General features: G+C 37.9%; 1 protein-coding gene across 1 annotated transcript in view; it reads left to right on the top strand.

Annotated features, from left to right (window-relative positions):
• Positions 1 to 522: 522 nt before the first annotated feature.
• LOC126048736 (dynein axonemal assembly factor 11-like) overlaps positions 523 to 15,580 on the top strand; it is a 56,607-nt gene continuing 41,549 nt past the window's right edge. Inside the window, exons 1-5 of the mRNA XM_049824084.1 lie at positions 523 to 608; positions 2,194 to 2,284; positions 3,666 to 3,840; positions 4,902 to 5,114; positions 5,820 to 5,989. Of these exons, the coding sequence (XP_049680041.1) occupies positions 2,194 to 2,284; positions 3,666 to 3,840; positions 4,902 to 5,114; positions 5,820 to 5,989 (649 nt within the window). The 5' untranslated portion in view covers positions 523 to 608. The remainder of the gene's footprint in view (positions 609 to 2,193; positions 2,285 to 3,665; positions 3,841 to 4,901; positions 5,115 to 5,819; positions 5,990 to 15,580) is intronic.

Raw genomic sequence — 15,580 nt, 5'->3', positions numbered from 1 at the left:
TTTGACCACGAAATTTAAACAACTCTGAACTCGCACCAAATGAGTCTTCTGTATAACAGTGCTTTTGCAAAATGTCTTGTTACTATACACGGATTTTTTTGGTAGCCGGATCATTTTCCTACATCAAAGCCTGTCAGGCTCACAAGTATTTCAACAAATGGAGTGATTTGGAGTGAAAGTTTTCTGGGTGAGGTAGAAAAGTAAAGCTGAAACAAAAATCTGCGTCACTGTGAGAAAAAGTTCTGTCTTTGTTCTCCATATCATCATTGGGGCAAAACTTTATAGCGTATCTTCTCTTTCGCAGCAGCCTGCAAGAGCGTTCACTGGGCTAATCTTAATCTTCAGTTTGCTCTTCAAAATGCATGCTTCTGATGTGAAGCTACTTTACAGGAAGCGTGACCTCATTCTGCCTCGGTGCCGCTGATTGCATGGGCTGTTTTCAAAAGGAAACAGGGGACTTGACAGACCTGCCTTTCCCAAGACCCAGCGCTAATCTCTCCCTGGAAGCTGCAGAAGGAGCACCCTCCACTTCACGTCTCAGAGGCTCTCGTCTCGGCGATGAGAAACTTTTCGGCGTGCGTGTGTTAATAGTGAAATGGATTTTCCAGGTTTGGAAGATTTTACGCACGTTTATCTCTTAATGTGTTTGTCAGCTGAGGAATAACCAAGCTTTGGATTCATTTCTACACGGCTCTTCAGGAAGTTTTGTATTTTTGTGTATGTTGTTATCATTACCTGCAGGGACAAAAGACTAGACTGCTGTTCAAAAATGACTGATATGTGTGAACAAATAAAACTGTCATTGTAGACACTCATGTTTGGTAGGTACAATGGAATGAAACTGGTTGCCTGGGCTTCAGCTATTTTAACAGCACTACATTTTGGTACATACTAGAGTAAATATTTAGAATGTAAACATGGACATGGGATTGCTGGCTACCATTGAGGCCATCAGTGGCTTAAAGATTAATTTGATTTTTGGAGGGACAAGTAATTAAAACTGACTGTTTTGGACAGTGACTTTTTGTTTATATTATGACATGGGCTTTCGGGTGTTTTGAAATTCAAGGGGGTTGTTGCCTTAAACTTTTATTTGGATTCCTGACATAAAATATTGCCGTGTTCACCTCAGATTCACTTTTAGTGAGATTTCATAAAGTTGTTGGCCTTTTCTCATGTCATAGGTTAAAGGTTCTGTATTGATGCTCATTTTGTTGATTACATATAAAATACTACTGCTTCATTGTGCAGAAGTGGTTGAGATGCTTTGTTTTGGCTTGCTTATATTGTTACTATAGCTTCTCACACTATTAATAGCCCAGAAATTGGAGTGAATATTAACTGAAAGCAGAACACAGTGCAGCACTGTCTACAACATGATGTTTCCATGCTTTCTCCAGCATTGACTGAATTATGATTTTCAAGGACCCTCTTCATTAACGCATGAGACAAAAATTTTCATGATCAAATGCAGCAAAAAAACCCATTGGACTGCCTGTTCTATGGCTGTTTATAGAAGTTTGGTATTATCATTACTTAAAATACTTTAAAGCAAATTACAACTGCTTATTAACTGTTCTTCAAAAGAGAGGAAGTCATTGCCTCCCTAGTAATATATCTGCATATGTACATCTCTCACTTTCTTTTATAAATGTATGTATATATACATATATATGTATATCTGTTTTACCTTAAATTTTACTTCTGTGGAGGGTGGCAGATAAGCAAGCATCCTGCATAGACATACATTGCAAATTTATGACACAATTCAAATTATTAATGGAAGGACTGTGGTTTTTTCTGCCACTTTGATCAATATGTGTCAACACTTTCTAATGAAAGAACTACCCATATGTAAACTACTGTTCTGAAAAGTTATTCTTTTTTAGTGGTTGCTACTTTATGTTATCATAACTGAGAAAATTACTTGCAGTACAACTGTGTTACGGGTTTCAGTTGCAGGAAAGTTTCGCTCTCAGATTATTAAAGAGTGGTAGTAGGTATAATTGAAGCTGAGGTATACTTCTGCATCGCTTTTCAAACAAATTTGCTCCTGAATCAATCAATTCTATCTCAGCGAGAATATATATTATAACTAATAATATGATATATGTTGATGTTACTATCTTACACATCCTAATTTTTAAACAAGACAAAGTAAAACATACTGTTTCTTTTTAAACTCTTTTGCAGATGATCTATATTACCTGTAATCCCAGGGTGTATGAAACAGTTCTTTTCAAGATGTATGGAACATCACATGTTGCATCGACACCAGGAGCAAGTAAATTTGTGCACATTCAGCAGAGCTTTTGATTTAAAAAAAATCTGTTGTGGAGGGGATTTTGTTTGACTGATAAGATTTGGGATTTTGCAGGTTTTAGTTTATATCCAGATCTAGAAACCACCTGTCAAGTTCTTCTTGTATTTTCTTTTAGAGTTTGGATGAATTTCTTGGTTTTGGCTATAATATTTTTGCACAATTAAAAATCATGATTTTGCCCAAAATAACTTTTTTCAGTATCTAATTGTGTATGAAAAAAATAGGTCTCCAACATGTCAGCCTATGAAATATACCACCACTCTCCCTTTTTGTACAACTTGCTGTGTAGCAATCTGACCAATGCTACTTGATCTCTTTGTATGTACCTCCACCAAGTTTCTTCCAGTTGTCTCCTCCTCAAGTTGTTTTGTCAGGATTAGAGGATAATTTTCTCATGGTAAAGTGAAATGTTGGTTTGTTGTTTTTTTTTTTTTCCAAAGTGTAGGAGAAACAGTATGTGTGGGAGTAGGGTAATAGGACTGATTTGTAAAAGACACCCTGGAAGGTTTTACTTCCCTTCTTCGGTGACCCTGCCTGGTCCCAAGGCTCAGTCAGCCTTCACACCCGGGCTGTGACTGACAACTGAGCTCCAAATGAGGATAAACAAGATTACTAAAGTGGAAGCACTGACCTTCGTGCCTTTTCTTTGCCTCAGCTCATAACTGAATAGAAGGAAAAGAATTCTCTTAGACCTGTCTCCTCTTGTAGGTAAATGATGGGCATTTACTAACAGTGTTGTAAGCATGATACTCTAAAGATACAGGAGAGGCAAGGTAATATAGGGAAAGATCATATCTTTTATCTTTTCATGTAATAACAGATATAAATTCTCCCTATGGATAGCCATTCCTCATATTTTGTAAGATTGATTCTGTCAGATGCTGGACATCTGGCAGCACTTTGCAGATGTAAGCCACGGTAATCCAGACAAATCCTATTTCCTTAGTCTCCTGCCACCATATTATTGTCAAATCTTTGTCACTGTCCCTGTCCCTATGTCTGTTGTGCTATGTCTGCAATTTTCATCTGAAAAATATATTGTAATGGTAATGGTGGTCCTTCCATGCTACTCTGTATCTATTGCCAGTACATGTAATATTTTTGGCATGAAGCAGATTTCTGGGAAAACACTATTAAAATCACTGCAGCTATTGCATTTTTGTCCATAATTATTTCTCTCCAGGTTGTAAGCTGTGCAGAGTACATGTATCTGATTATGATTGGCTCTGATTTTGTGTTGTCCTGGTTGATGTGAGTTTCCTGTAAACACTATGTCTTTCCCCCATTCTTTCATCTGTTTTGTCTCCTTTAATCTCTCCCTTAATTTCCTTTTCTTTTTTAGCTTCTTTTATGATCTTTTTGATATGCACAAGGTACCTGTCAGTGAAGACTTGTCAACTGTTTGAGCTGTCAGTGGATATGATAAGGACTCCTTCTTACTTGGCTTTTGCCTCTGCAGGTTCAACAGCTTTTAATGGAGAACAGAGATGCAGCTTCTCACAACGTATTTTTCCAAGGTATTGAAGAAATTTATGCTTGTTTAATTTTATTTTTATTTTGTTGGAGATTGTGTAAAATGCCTTTTGGGCCACTTAGAATTGTAGTGCTGGTATTAATTTAATGGAATTTCAGAAGTACTACTGTGGAGATTGGAAGCACCGGCTTTGCAAGGTTTGGAGTATCTCTGTTCCACCTGCTTTTCCCTCCATGGGAATGGTATGGTATGCCTCTGTCACATGCCATATGGGATAGTTAAACTGCTACTGAAACCCATGTCAGCCACTGAATCAATCCAGTGTCTTCCTTTCTTTCCACGGATGTCACTGCATGGCCACTTGAAACTCAAAGGTGTTGAGCAGAAAGGACTAACCATAAATCCATTTTTACTTGACCTATGTAAAATGTCTACAACATTTAGGTTCTTTCACCTCTGTCACTACTCACTTCTATTTTAAACACCACACAGTATATTTTTCTGTGCTATATTTCATCTCAAAGTCAACTGTATTTCAGTGCTGGATGAAGTTATCACCATGTGTAGACTTTATCCCATGTTGTTCTAGCTGCATGGTATCCTAGAATTTGTGAGAATTAAAAGTCATGTATCCTTAAATCTTCATTAAGTACGGCTAGGTTATAAAAAGTAAGTAAATCCTGCCTGGTTCAGAGGCATGCAGGCTTGCGCCATGCAGAGTAACTCAGAAAAGCAAAATACTGGAATACCTCTGATGACTCCGGGTAGGTGTAGATCTGGCAGGGCTGCCTGGCCAAAAGCACTGCCACAGAAATATACCATGCACTCCTGAATTCAGGCTGGCTCCATGTGTTCATGAAATGCTCCACCTGGCATGAAACCCTCCTGTAATCTGAAGCTCTGGAAAGTGTGATGCAGGCACGCTCTAGCTGGCTGAAACCCCCTAAGTCTAGAAGTAATATCATCATATCCACATACTTTAAATCTATGTCATTACCAGCCCCCATCAGCTGGTAATGTAAATTCATTATCAGTATTATTAAATCACGGGTTTGCTCTGTCTAGACATTGACTAAATTAGCGGGTTTCATTTCTCCTTTTCAGTTATGCTTGTGCCTTTTTGGACGATGACCCTGCCTATGAGTGTTGTTCTGCAAATCCTCTGACAGGCTCCCTTTCCACGTGTCGCCGCAGCCGGCGACTGCTTTCTAATGGTTATTACGTTTTGACAGAAGACAGTTTTCTGTCTGATGAAGAGGGCAACATAACACTGACACCGTCCCAGACAAGTGTTACATATAAAGAGAATTTAGTTCGGTAAGTGCACTATATGCAGATTTTACTCAATGTTGGGAATTGCCTCCACATCTCTGGACTTATCTGGTGGTATCTGTGTTTGCTTGGCATAAGATCAGCATTGCTTCTTAATGGGAACATCTCAATGGATTTAGTTGAGAGAATGCAGTGACTGAAACAACTTGATTTTCAGTCATGCCTAATCTTGCTACCCAAAACCTCTTCTGTACACAGTTGTTGCTGTAATTGGAGTTGTGTGCAGTAAAGAAAAAGGAGAGCTACAGCTTATTTTGTCAATCGATTGTTATCATGATAAAGAATAAGAAAAAAGTGAGTGTGTGTGTATATATATATATCTATATCTATAAAAATAAGAAGGTTTGGTCTTGTAATTCTTCCCCACGGAAAAATCTGTCTTGATTTCAGAAGAACATCAGTTTAGGAAGGTATATAAAATGTAGTTCAAAAAAGTTGGAGTACAGTATCAGAGTCCAATAACTGTAGTATCATTTGGTATCACAATACCTAGTATCACAACAGCATGCTATATTGCCATGCTGCTAATACATTCCCTGATATTGGTGACATACCCAGGGTCAAGAACAGATCTAGGAACAGCACCCAGAACTTGGTTCTTTCATGTCAGTCCTGCAAGCTTCAGAGCTCTATCCCTGCTCAACAAGAATAATTAACTCTATTCCTTGACAACATGTCTTTTCTTTCTAGCGTATTCAGGCGAAGGAAGAAAATCCGTCGCTCTCTTGCCAGCTTGTTCAATCTCGGTGCCTCCACTTCATGGCTCAGCAGCACCGTCCTCAACGATATGGATTCCTCCCATGTAGATGATTCTTGGCCTGATGGATGCGATAAACTAGAAGCCAATCAGAGTGATATTGGTAAGCTCTGACCAGGTACCAAGTAGTCAAGCTACAACATTACAGTCTATGTTTAGTGGGACTTGGGTATCTCTTTCTATAGGTTTTGCAGGGGTTGTCTGCCAAGACGTGCAGGTAAAGGATAGATGAACAACAGAATTGTAGGTGGTGAATTGAGCTCCTGGCATTAAAACAGAGTTTGAGTTCACAAAGACCTTTGTGCCAAAAAGTCATTTTTAGACTGAATTTGAATCCAAAGTCATCACCAGTGATGTTTATGCTGGTGTCATTAATATCTGGCCCTGTCTGCTTTCCTGTGGCTGTTTTAATAACTTCATTGTATTATGCTCTATGCAGCTTTGTCTGTACTCTGCATATTTTCTCCTGCATACATCGAACCTGCCAATTCCCTACCCTTAACAATTTGGAAACTCCCTGTTTCCCGCCCCTTCACCCCCCCCCCCCCCCCAAAATTCATTAACACAAAGTCTCAAAGCTCTTCTTTTGTGTGATCTCAGTTACATATGCACTTTTTGTAGGTGATTCAGACTTTTCTTCTGAATATAATAGCCATGTGCCACAAAGGCAAACTCCGGCATCTAATGGAGTCTCTCTCACCAAAGACAATGAGTTTCTTCAGCCAGAGAAACCATTTTGTGCTTCAAAATCCTGCTCTCCATTTATGATAAATGCAAATGAAGAGACTTTGAGCAATGCAGGTATGTTACATTCTTATTCTGATATGCCTCATTTTCAGACTGAACTGAAAATAATCATATTAAAAATATTGATATGGCCCCTTGCAGAATAGCATTTATTCCCTTAAACGTACATTTTAAATGACTGATTAAAAATAACAAAAGTTACTTGCCTATTTCTCCCTGCTCACATCTTTTCCTCTCCTACTTTCAGCGATAAATGGAAAAAGTGTAGAGGAAAATGGAGGAAAGGGCATGGGAACAAAAACTGAAACAGGCAATTATTCAGAAAGGCTTGTTTTCTGAGAGCATGGAGGGCACAGTGTCTCTATGGTCGTGGGGGAAAAAGACTCCTGAGAGACACCCAGAGCATGAAAATTAGGTTTCTGCTTTGAATCACTCTAGTCGAATTCTCTTACAAAGAAACTGAAGAGACTGGCCTCACAGGCTGAAGGTGGTCTTTGCAAACACCTCCTGTCATATATTTACTCTCCTGAAAACTAATGAAAATTATTTTCCTGATTTTTGTTTTAGAATCCAGGACAGTGCGAAATGTCCTTTCTCAGATGGTTGCACTGATGTTGTGTTTAACCATTTCAATATGTACAAGGTAATTTTTATTTCTTTTATTTGTTTTTTTTTTCTGATATTAATGCTTACTCCATTTCAACTGATGAATAAAACATAAACTAAGGGTCCCATTTTCAAAGTTAGATCTATCTTACTGTGAAAATATATTTTCATATTTTAGTCGATGCAGACAAATATATGTGCTATATAGATATGCACAAAAATAAGAAATACGTACACAGATATGAAAACTACTTTGTCAAGTGTGCTTGGACAGGGGTTTTGAAAGGCTGAGAAGAATCCAAATGGATCCATGTCTTTCTAAGTGACCAATATTGGTGTTTCTCTCAGTCTGGGAATGCTGAGGTCTTTCTGGGACATTATCCTCAATAGTTTAAGTAATTTAATGGTTCAAATTGCAGTTCATCTACCAGAGTTCAGAAGGTTCATCTGCAAGAACCTTCTCTCCTCCTCCCACCCAGGCTTCACTTCTGTCAACCCAATATGCATCCCTTGTTTTTTTCTAACCTTTACGGCTATTGTTATGTTCTCAGATATTTTCTGGGAGGATTGTCTGCCACTTTGTTGCTGATAATTTTAGTTTGTAAGTACAGACTTCCTTTATACTCAACACACAATATTTTACTAAGTCACATCTAAGGACAAAAATCCATCCTTGGATGTACATCCACAGCTCTTATTGATGCTGATAAGAGCAGTGTGTGGGCATATGGGGACAGAATGTAACATTCAATCAGTTACAGGATTTTGCATTTAAATTTCACAGTTCTTTTGTCCCAAGATGCTGCTGTGTCATTTTTCTTCAGTCTTGACACATCTTTCAAAACAACTACGTTTTGGTAAGTGGCTCCAGTGTCATGTGATGAATAGAAGAATTTAGAAATTTTATATTAAGAAAAGGAAGGAGAGATTCCTTCTCTTGTTTTCATGCCAAAAGATAGAAGGCATGATCTGATGTTATTGATGGAGGATTTGGCTTTTCCTGTTACTGATCTGTATGCATAGAAACTTTCTCTTTATTTTGAAAATCTGCCTTTTCATAATGTGCAATATATATATTGTAACACCTATTTGTTAGCAGAAAAGGAAGATAAACCTAATATGTTATAGAATGAAGATGCAGAGACAGAGCAAGGAGTAACTTATTATGAAACCAGAGGTGTGCTTTTAAGCCTTGCACTGAAGTCCACTCTGAGGCCACCAAACCAAGCCTTTATTTTTGACTGGAAAACATAAAAACATCTAACTATGCTGCTAGCCACACCACCACCTTCCAAGGACTACAGAATTGATATGACTTGGCCCCACTAACCCAATGCACTGTTAGGTTCAGGACAGAACTTTGCCTTTCGCTTGTACTGTAGTCTGATAAATGTGTTGGAAAGAAGTATTAAATCAGTCTGAGGAGTTGATTTAAGGTGCTGATGTTGCTGTTTCAGATTGCTTTATTTCAAAGTTTTGCACAGAGTTGTAGCTTCTAAATCCTTATGGAGAAAAAGACATAGAAGGTCAAATTATCTCTTTAGAGCAAGCTTATACATAGGCCTCCATGCTGCAAGCATGTGTGTATGTGCTGGATTTATGAATTATCGTTCTTTCGCTTTTTACACAGCAGAAAATTCTTCTAAGTGTGTAAAAACTAAAAATCTGCTAAGAATAAAAACATTTGGACTTATCTGAATTTTATGTAGTGAAAGTGAAGCTCAAAAGGATACTGTTTGTTCTGAAACTGTGTCAGGGTTCAGGAGTTCAATGTATCCCAAGGGCAACAAGACAATCCGGCAGACCTCTTAGCCTTTGAATTGAGTATATTGGAAGTTAGAAACAACAAGGCACAACCTGGAGAGCCGCATTGCAATGATAGTCTGAGATTTTGAGCGTCCAAGGGTCTTAGCACAACACCTTGGGTACTCAAGGATGGTATGATACACTTTGTCACTATGCCATTATTCCCAATAAAATCAAGGCCACCAGGTTAGGACTAGTATGTTGCAAATGCATGCTCCAAAGTACTGCTTTCTGACTTCCTGAATAGTTTAGCCCTGACTCATAAACAAAGCCCTCCCTTCACAAGAGGAAGACAAATACACTCTGAGATCTTTTCAGTCACTGGTATACAGAGAATACCTCTTTTATGCTCATCACAGGTGAGAAGTTACCTGCTCAAACAAGTAGTCCTACAGCTTAACTAAATTTGGCAAATCAGAGCCTACAAATATAACAAACTGTAGTTTAAATCAAGACATACAAAAATGTATGCTTTTTTTTCTTTTCCCCCAGGAAATAGTTGGAAAGAAAGAATAATTGGTGAGTATATGTCTAAGTTTAGAAAGAATTCCTTACATTTTGGGGTGAGCCCTATTACAAAACAGGGTTCAAGCATACCAGAAAGGTTCCCTGGACTTTTCATTAAAATAAGGTTTAGCTGCGGTACCCTTGCCAGTTTCCACTGCCAATTACTCCACTTTGTTGTCTAAAATTCCTTTTTCATTTTATTTGGATCAAATATTATTTTATTGTTTGACAACAGTTGCTAAATAGTGTAAGCTGTTAAACAGCTGCTGAGCTTCAGCCCAGAGAAAACATGTTTTTCAGTAATGGGCAAAGCAATTCTTTCTTCTTCCAAGTTTAAACTGAATAGTAGCGCCAGGTGCTCTACTGCTCTAACTTGGTACCATTCCACTGAAGGAGTGAAGCAGCATCAATACGTATCAGTCCAGAATACGTGGAAAACACAGATTCTCCTTTTCCCTATTCTTTTTCAGTCAAGCCTTATCCTAAGCCTCTAGTTTCTGTTTATCAAGGATTTCTAAGTCTTGGTGCAGCTCAGAACCTTAAAACCAGAGCACTGATTTATTTGTACTTGGAGCTGGCCATCCCAGTTCTGGTTCCATTATTTCCTTTATCTCTTTACTTTGAAAAGATAAAAATTAAAAGAAGGAACTAAGTGGAGCTGTGCCCAGGTTTGTGTTCCTTATAGCATGAATGAAACAGCCTTGTTCATCAGATCGCTGGATGAGTATAGTTCAGCTTCTGAGATCTGAAGGCACCTGCACCTAGCTGCAGATGCAACCTAGAAAAGCTTTCAGTCAGCTCTCAGAAAGAGGATGTTCATCCTGAGAACAAAGCATTTTAGAATGGTATGCAGGCATTTGATCACTTTGCAGACTTAACTAAAGCCTATGATGAAAAATACATCTTACTCATCCAGTGTGCTAAGCAGTGGACACTAGGTATGGCACTTAAGTCAGTGGAACTGTTTATGTAAGGGCTGCCACACCAGAGCTTAAAAGCTGACTCTGATTTTGAAAGCCACTATCAATATTCACCAAAGCAGCTACTACAGGATGGAGTGGAGAACTTGGGACTTGTTGCCTAGCAGAAATAAACCAAATACAGACTGGCACAGGTTACTGCGAGGCAGGACCTCCAGCATTTCAAAACAAGCTTCTCTCCTGCCTTTCATAGAAACTTAAAAGCAGAGTAGTTACTTCTGTGTATTTCAAAATGAGTTTTCATTTTTCCTCCTCCTCAAATTTGTTTTCCTCAGCTCTTCAGCATCAAACTACTGGATACCTCCTTATGGCCATCATGACACATGCACCTGTGGAAAAAAATAACAGCAGTGTTAGTATTCTTCCTTCAAAATACAATTAATTTTAGCTTTATTTTTATTCTGGTCAAACTGTGAGTGAGGCCATACTTATTGGTGACTATCTGAAAGCAGTTGTGTGAAACAATTGCTGTACCTCTAGTCTGTCAATGAGGTCCTATGTAGGCATGGAGTCCTACAAGCATTTTGATAACAAACTGATGGTAAAAAGTGTCTTGTAATCCCCACTAAATCAGTTTTTTATAAAAAACTCAATGTCTTCCCATACTTTAGATATTAATTTCTTGTAACAACATGCTGTCAAAGATAATGGATGTGGATAGGGGCTGAGTATTTGTGGCAATGTATTTCAGAAGCTTTACTGTATCACTTGTGTGCACTGCCTTTTGGCCTTTATGCTAAGCATTAAGAAAAGAGAAAAAACAAAGACAGAAATATTACTGGAAGGGAAGCACTCTTCAGAAAACCAGGAATCAGGATGTGGAGAAGCAGCAATGAATCTGAAGTACCTGGATTCATGTACAAAAGTACAAGACCTGCAGGTATTAACTTCACTTTGGAAACAGTGAGCCCTATTTTTCAGCTTGGATCTTTGCTACAACAGAGACTAAACTACACATAAAAACCTGTGGGTAACCACAAACTGTTATCTTGTGACTCCAAGCTTTTAATAATCTGCTTCTTAAAATATCTCCCTGTATGCCAGTTTAGCTAGGACAACATGGATTTCATCTTCCCATGCAACAAAATGATGATAATGTGTGAGGATGGTATTGCCCACCAAATCATTCTATAACTACTGCTGCGTCTATTCTGCTTGTCCCCTGGTGTTGCTAAAAGCAATGCTAGCACAGCCCCAGCTGGTAAATCAGACATGAAATGCTGCCTGTGGATGAGCTAGGTCTGCAGATGGAGTACAATCAGGCTGGTAGGCATAATGACAGGGATTTGAAAACTGCAGCAAAAGCGCACAAATGAAAGGTTCTGGTGGAAGAAAGAATCAACAAAACTGAAACACCACTGTCTGTCCAACTCTGCATCTAAGCTAAGCTCAAGCAGGTTATAGCTGTATTTCTAGCTTCAAAAATCCTAACAAGTGGTGCAATGAGGAAAAGGGTACTTGAAATTAAGTTAAAATGTGCATTTCTCTTTCAAAGGGTAAACATATGCTGGTTGTATTTTGAAGATAAGCATCAATAGCTCAGCATTAAGAGCTCAAAGACGGAAATGTCGCCCAAATTCCCAATTTTGCATAAAAATTTACTTTTTCCCAGTGCATTAAATTGACTGTGGATGAAGACAGACCATCTGATCTAACAAGACCAGGTTTTATAGTTTCAATAAATGGTGACAATAGAACGTTCTTCTTCATAAAAATTGATGTATTATGTAACTATAGTAGTAGTTATAATACTCATCCTCATATATACTTGTAGCTAATACACTTGAATAATTTTGTCAGCATTAAATAATTCTGCTTCTATGGCGATAACTGAGACTAAATACCAACTGTCTGAATAAATATAATTGTAAATTAGAATTGTTCGGATCTGGAGAGGGGGAAGTTCTGGGACAGTTTGACATTTGGAGTTCAAGGGCTAAAAATAAGATGCTTGGGATCTGTTAAGATCTGCCTTCTGTGATATTCATTAATGTTGAATTAACAAAGTTCTATTCAGGTACCAGACTGGTTGGCTTTGGCAGTTGCCTTCCATATATTCCAATGGACATAAAAGCAAACCTTGTATTGTTTGTCTGAAAAGAGGCACAATAGTATGTTCGATTCTGTTGGATGAAAAATTGAAGTCAGAATCTGTCTGATGAAATACTGAAGAAAACACATTCTAACCTAAATGTTTAAATCCAGACATTCAGAGGTAATTAGCCTTTGCAGCTTCTGTTAACTAGAGTGTCAAGCCTAGGATAATTGTGAAATGTAACTGTAGCAAAGTAAAACCACTTGTTGATTAATGATTAACTGACACATCTACAGAGAGGACAACAGAATCACTGTCCCCAGTGATTAAACTCTTACTCCATTTTAATATAGCATCTTATTTAGAAAAAAAGACTCAAAGAATAATTTCGAGGTACAGATTTATAAGCCCCTGTGCATTATCTCATACCTTTTGTTAATATATTTTTTTAATCATTACACCTTGTCTTATACTCTCTTATTTCTTGCTGTGTTCAGCTGAATTTCAGGGTCATTCTTGAGAATATATCACATAATGCTTAATAGTGTGAATGTTCATGTTGAAAGGAACAGTAGTAAGCATGACAATAATATTTATGGCATCCCTTAGCTTATAATGTTCCTAGTCTGAGAGTAAGTCTGTTTTGTATTTATCCTGAAAGCATTACTCATAGAAGTCAAACCATAAAAGATGAACATTTTTTAGTTCAATGATATGGAGTAAACCACACTGGTACAGAACACAGGTGTGGTCAATTAGTCCAGTTCTGCAGAATCTCCTACTTGGTGTATTTTTTTGTAAATTAGCTGCAGTGTTTTGTAAACATCTTTGTGTATTTTAATATACGCTGAGCAAAACTCCTTGTATTTTAATATTTTATATTATACCTTATGTACAGTTTTTCATGCTGCTTCCCCGCCCCCCCACCCTCCCCCCAATTATCCCTGGCATTTACATATCAGTAAAGTTGTTCCTGTTTGCATGTCTTCCTGTATTTGAGGGTGTTGCCGAAAATGAAGCTGATTATTGGGAATTACATATATTCCAATGAATTTGTTATTGGTGAGCTTATGTCCTCCTTGTTGGAGAGGATTTATTGGTACTTTGGAGTGAACATGAAAGCCTTATTTTGTTACAGTTACTAAGTAACTGTTGCCACTGCAGAATTTAATAATAATGATAATAATGATAGTAACAACAACAACAAAACCAATAATAACAATTTAACAGGAAATAAATAGAAAGACATAGGTTCAGACTCTGAGTGGGTATCAATCAGCTGATTTCCACCAGCTAAGACTCTGACCTGCAGCATTTTAACAGCTAAGATTTGTCCATGGACATCAAATTGCTAGGGCTGTAGCACCTTACCTGAGTATATACTGATGGAGTGAACACATATTCAAAATACTTCTGATGCACTGTAATAATAATGCTATAAATCTTATTTTTGTCATGACATAGAAATAAATTTTATATTGCATTGTTTTACACATTTAACAAATAAACTCACAGTGTATTAAAGCAGTAAAGTGATTATCTTCAGGGAATGCATTCCAGATGGGACCCTTTTTCTTCTTTCTCAACTCCTTTCTCCTGTTTGTAATGTGGCTTATTACATTATCTCTGTCATGTACACTGATTGCTTCATTCTAAGAATTCGGGTTTGTGCTGCTTGAAGCTCTTAGTACATAATTTGACTGAAAAATAACTGCATGAAAATAATGAACACAATAAGGTCAATGTGTATATATCTATAAAATTTAGAATTGCATTTGAAAATAAATTAATGAAAAAGTCTCTTGAGAAGTTGTACAACACTGTACCTGCAGGTTACATCAAATTTTGTATATGTATATTGTGTTGCTGTTGTAAAGGCTGCAAACATTTTCTTGCACGAAGCATATTGTAAGAACAGCTCACACATAGGCCTCCATGCTGCAAGCATGTGTGTATGTGCTGGATTTATGAATTATCGTTCTTTCGCTTTTTACACAGCAGAAAATTCTTCTAAGTGTGTAAAAACTAAAAATCTGGTAAGAATAAAAACATTTGGGCTTATCTGAATTTTTACATGGTGAAAGTGAAGCTCAAAAGGATGTTGTTTGTTTTTGAAACTGTGTCAGGGTTCAGGAATTCAATGTATCCCAAGGGCAACAAGACAATCCGGCAGACCTCTTAGCCTTTGAATTGAGTATATTGGAAGTTAGAAACAACAAGGCACAACCTGGAGAGCCGCATTGCAATGATAGTCTGAGATTTTGAGCGTCCAAGGGTATTAGCATAACACCTTGGGTACTCAAGGATGGTATGATACACTTTGTCACTATGCCATTATTCCCAATACAATCAAGGCCATGGATTATAAGCCTCATTCCAAAGAGCCTGCAGTTTTAAGAAGGATGAAAAACCAGTGTGATTATCCCACTTCAACATCTAGCGTTGCCCCATGTGTGCTAGGCCACCAGGTTAGGACTAGTATGTTGCAAATGCATGCTCCAAAGTACTGCTTTCTGACTTCCTGAATAGTTTAGCCCTGACTCATAAACAAAGCCCTCCCTTCACAAGAGGAAGACAAATACACTCTGAGATCTTTTCAGTCACTGGTATACAGAGAATACCTCTTTTATGCTCATCACAGGTGAGAAGTTACCTGCTCAAACAAGTAGTCCTACAGCTTAACTAAATTTGGCAAATCAGAGCCTACAAATATAACAAACTGTAGTTTAAATCAAGACATACAGGCACAAGACTTCGGAGTGAAGTTGAGCCTGGGAAGAAGGGAGGGGTGGAGAGAAGGTGTTTTGAGGTTTGGTCTTATTTCTCATTATCCTATTCTGTTTAATTGGCAATAAATTAAATTAATTTCCCCAAGTTGAGTCTGTTTTGCCTGTGACGTCAATTGGTGAATGATCTCCCTGTCCTTATCTTGACCTATAAGCTTTTTGTTGTATTTCCCCCCCCGTCCTGTTGAGGAGGGGGAGTGAGAGAGCGGCTGGGTGGGCACCTGGCA

Source organism: Accipiter gentilis, chromosome 2, assembly GCF_929443795.1.
Source record: "Accipiter gentilis chromosome 2, bAccGen1.1, whole genome shotgun sequence".
Lineage (NCBI taxonomy): Eukaryota > Metazoa > Chordata > Aves > Accipitriformes > Accipitridae > Astur > Astur gentilis.
Note: the sequence above shows the minus strand (reverse complement) of the source record. Positions and strands in the feature narration are given on the sequence as shown.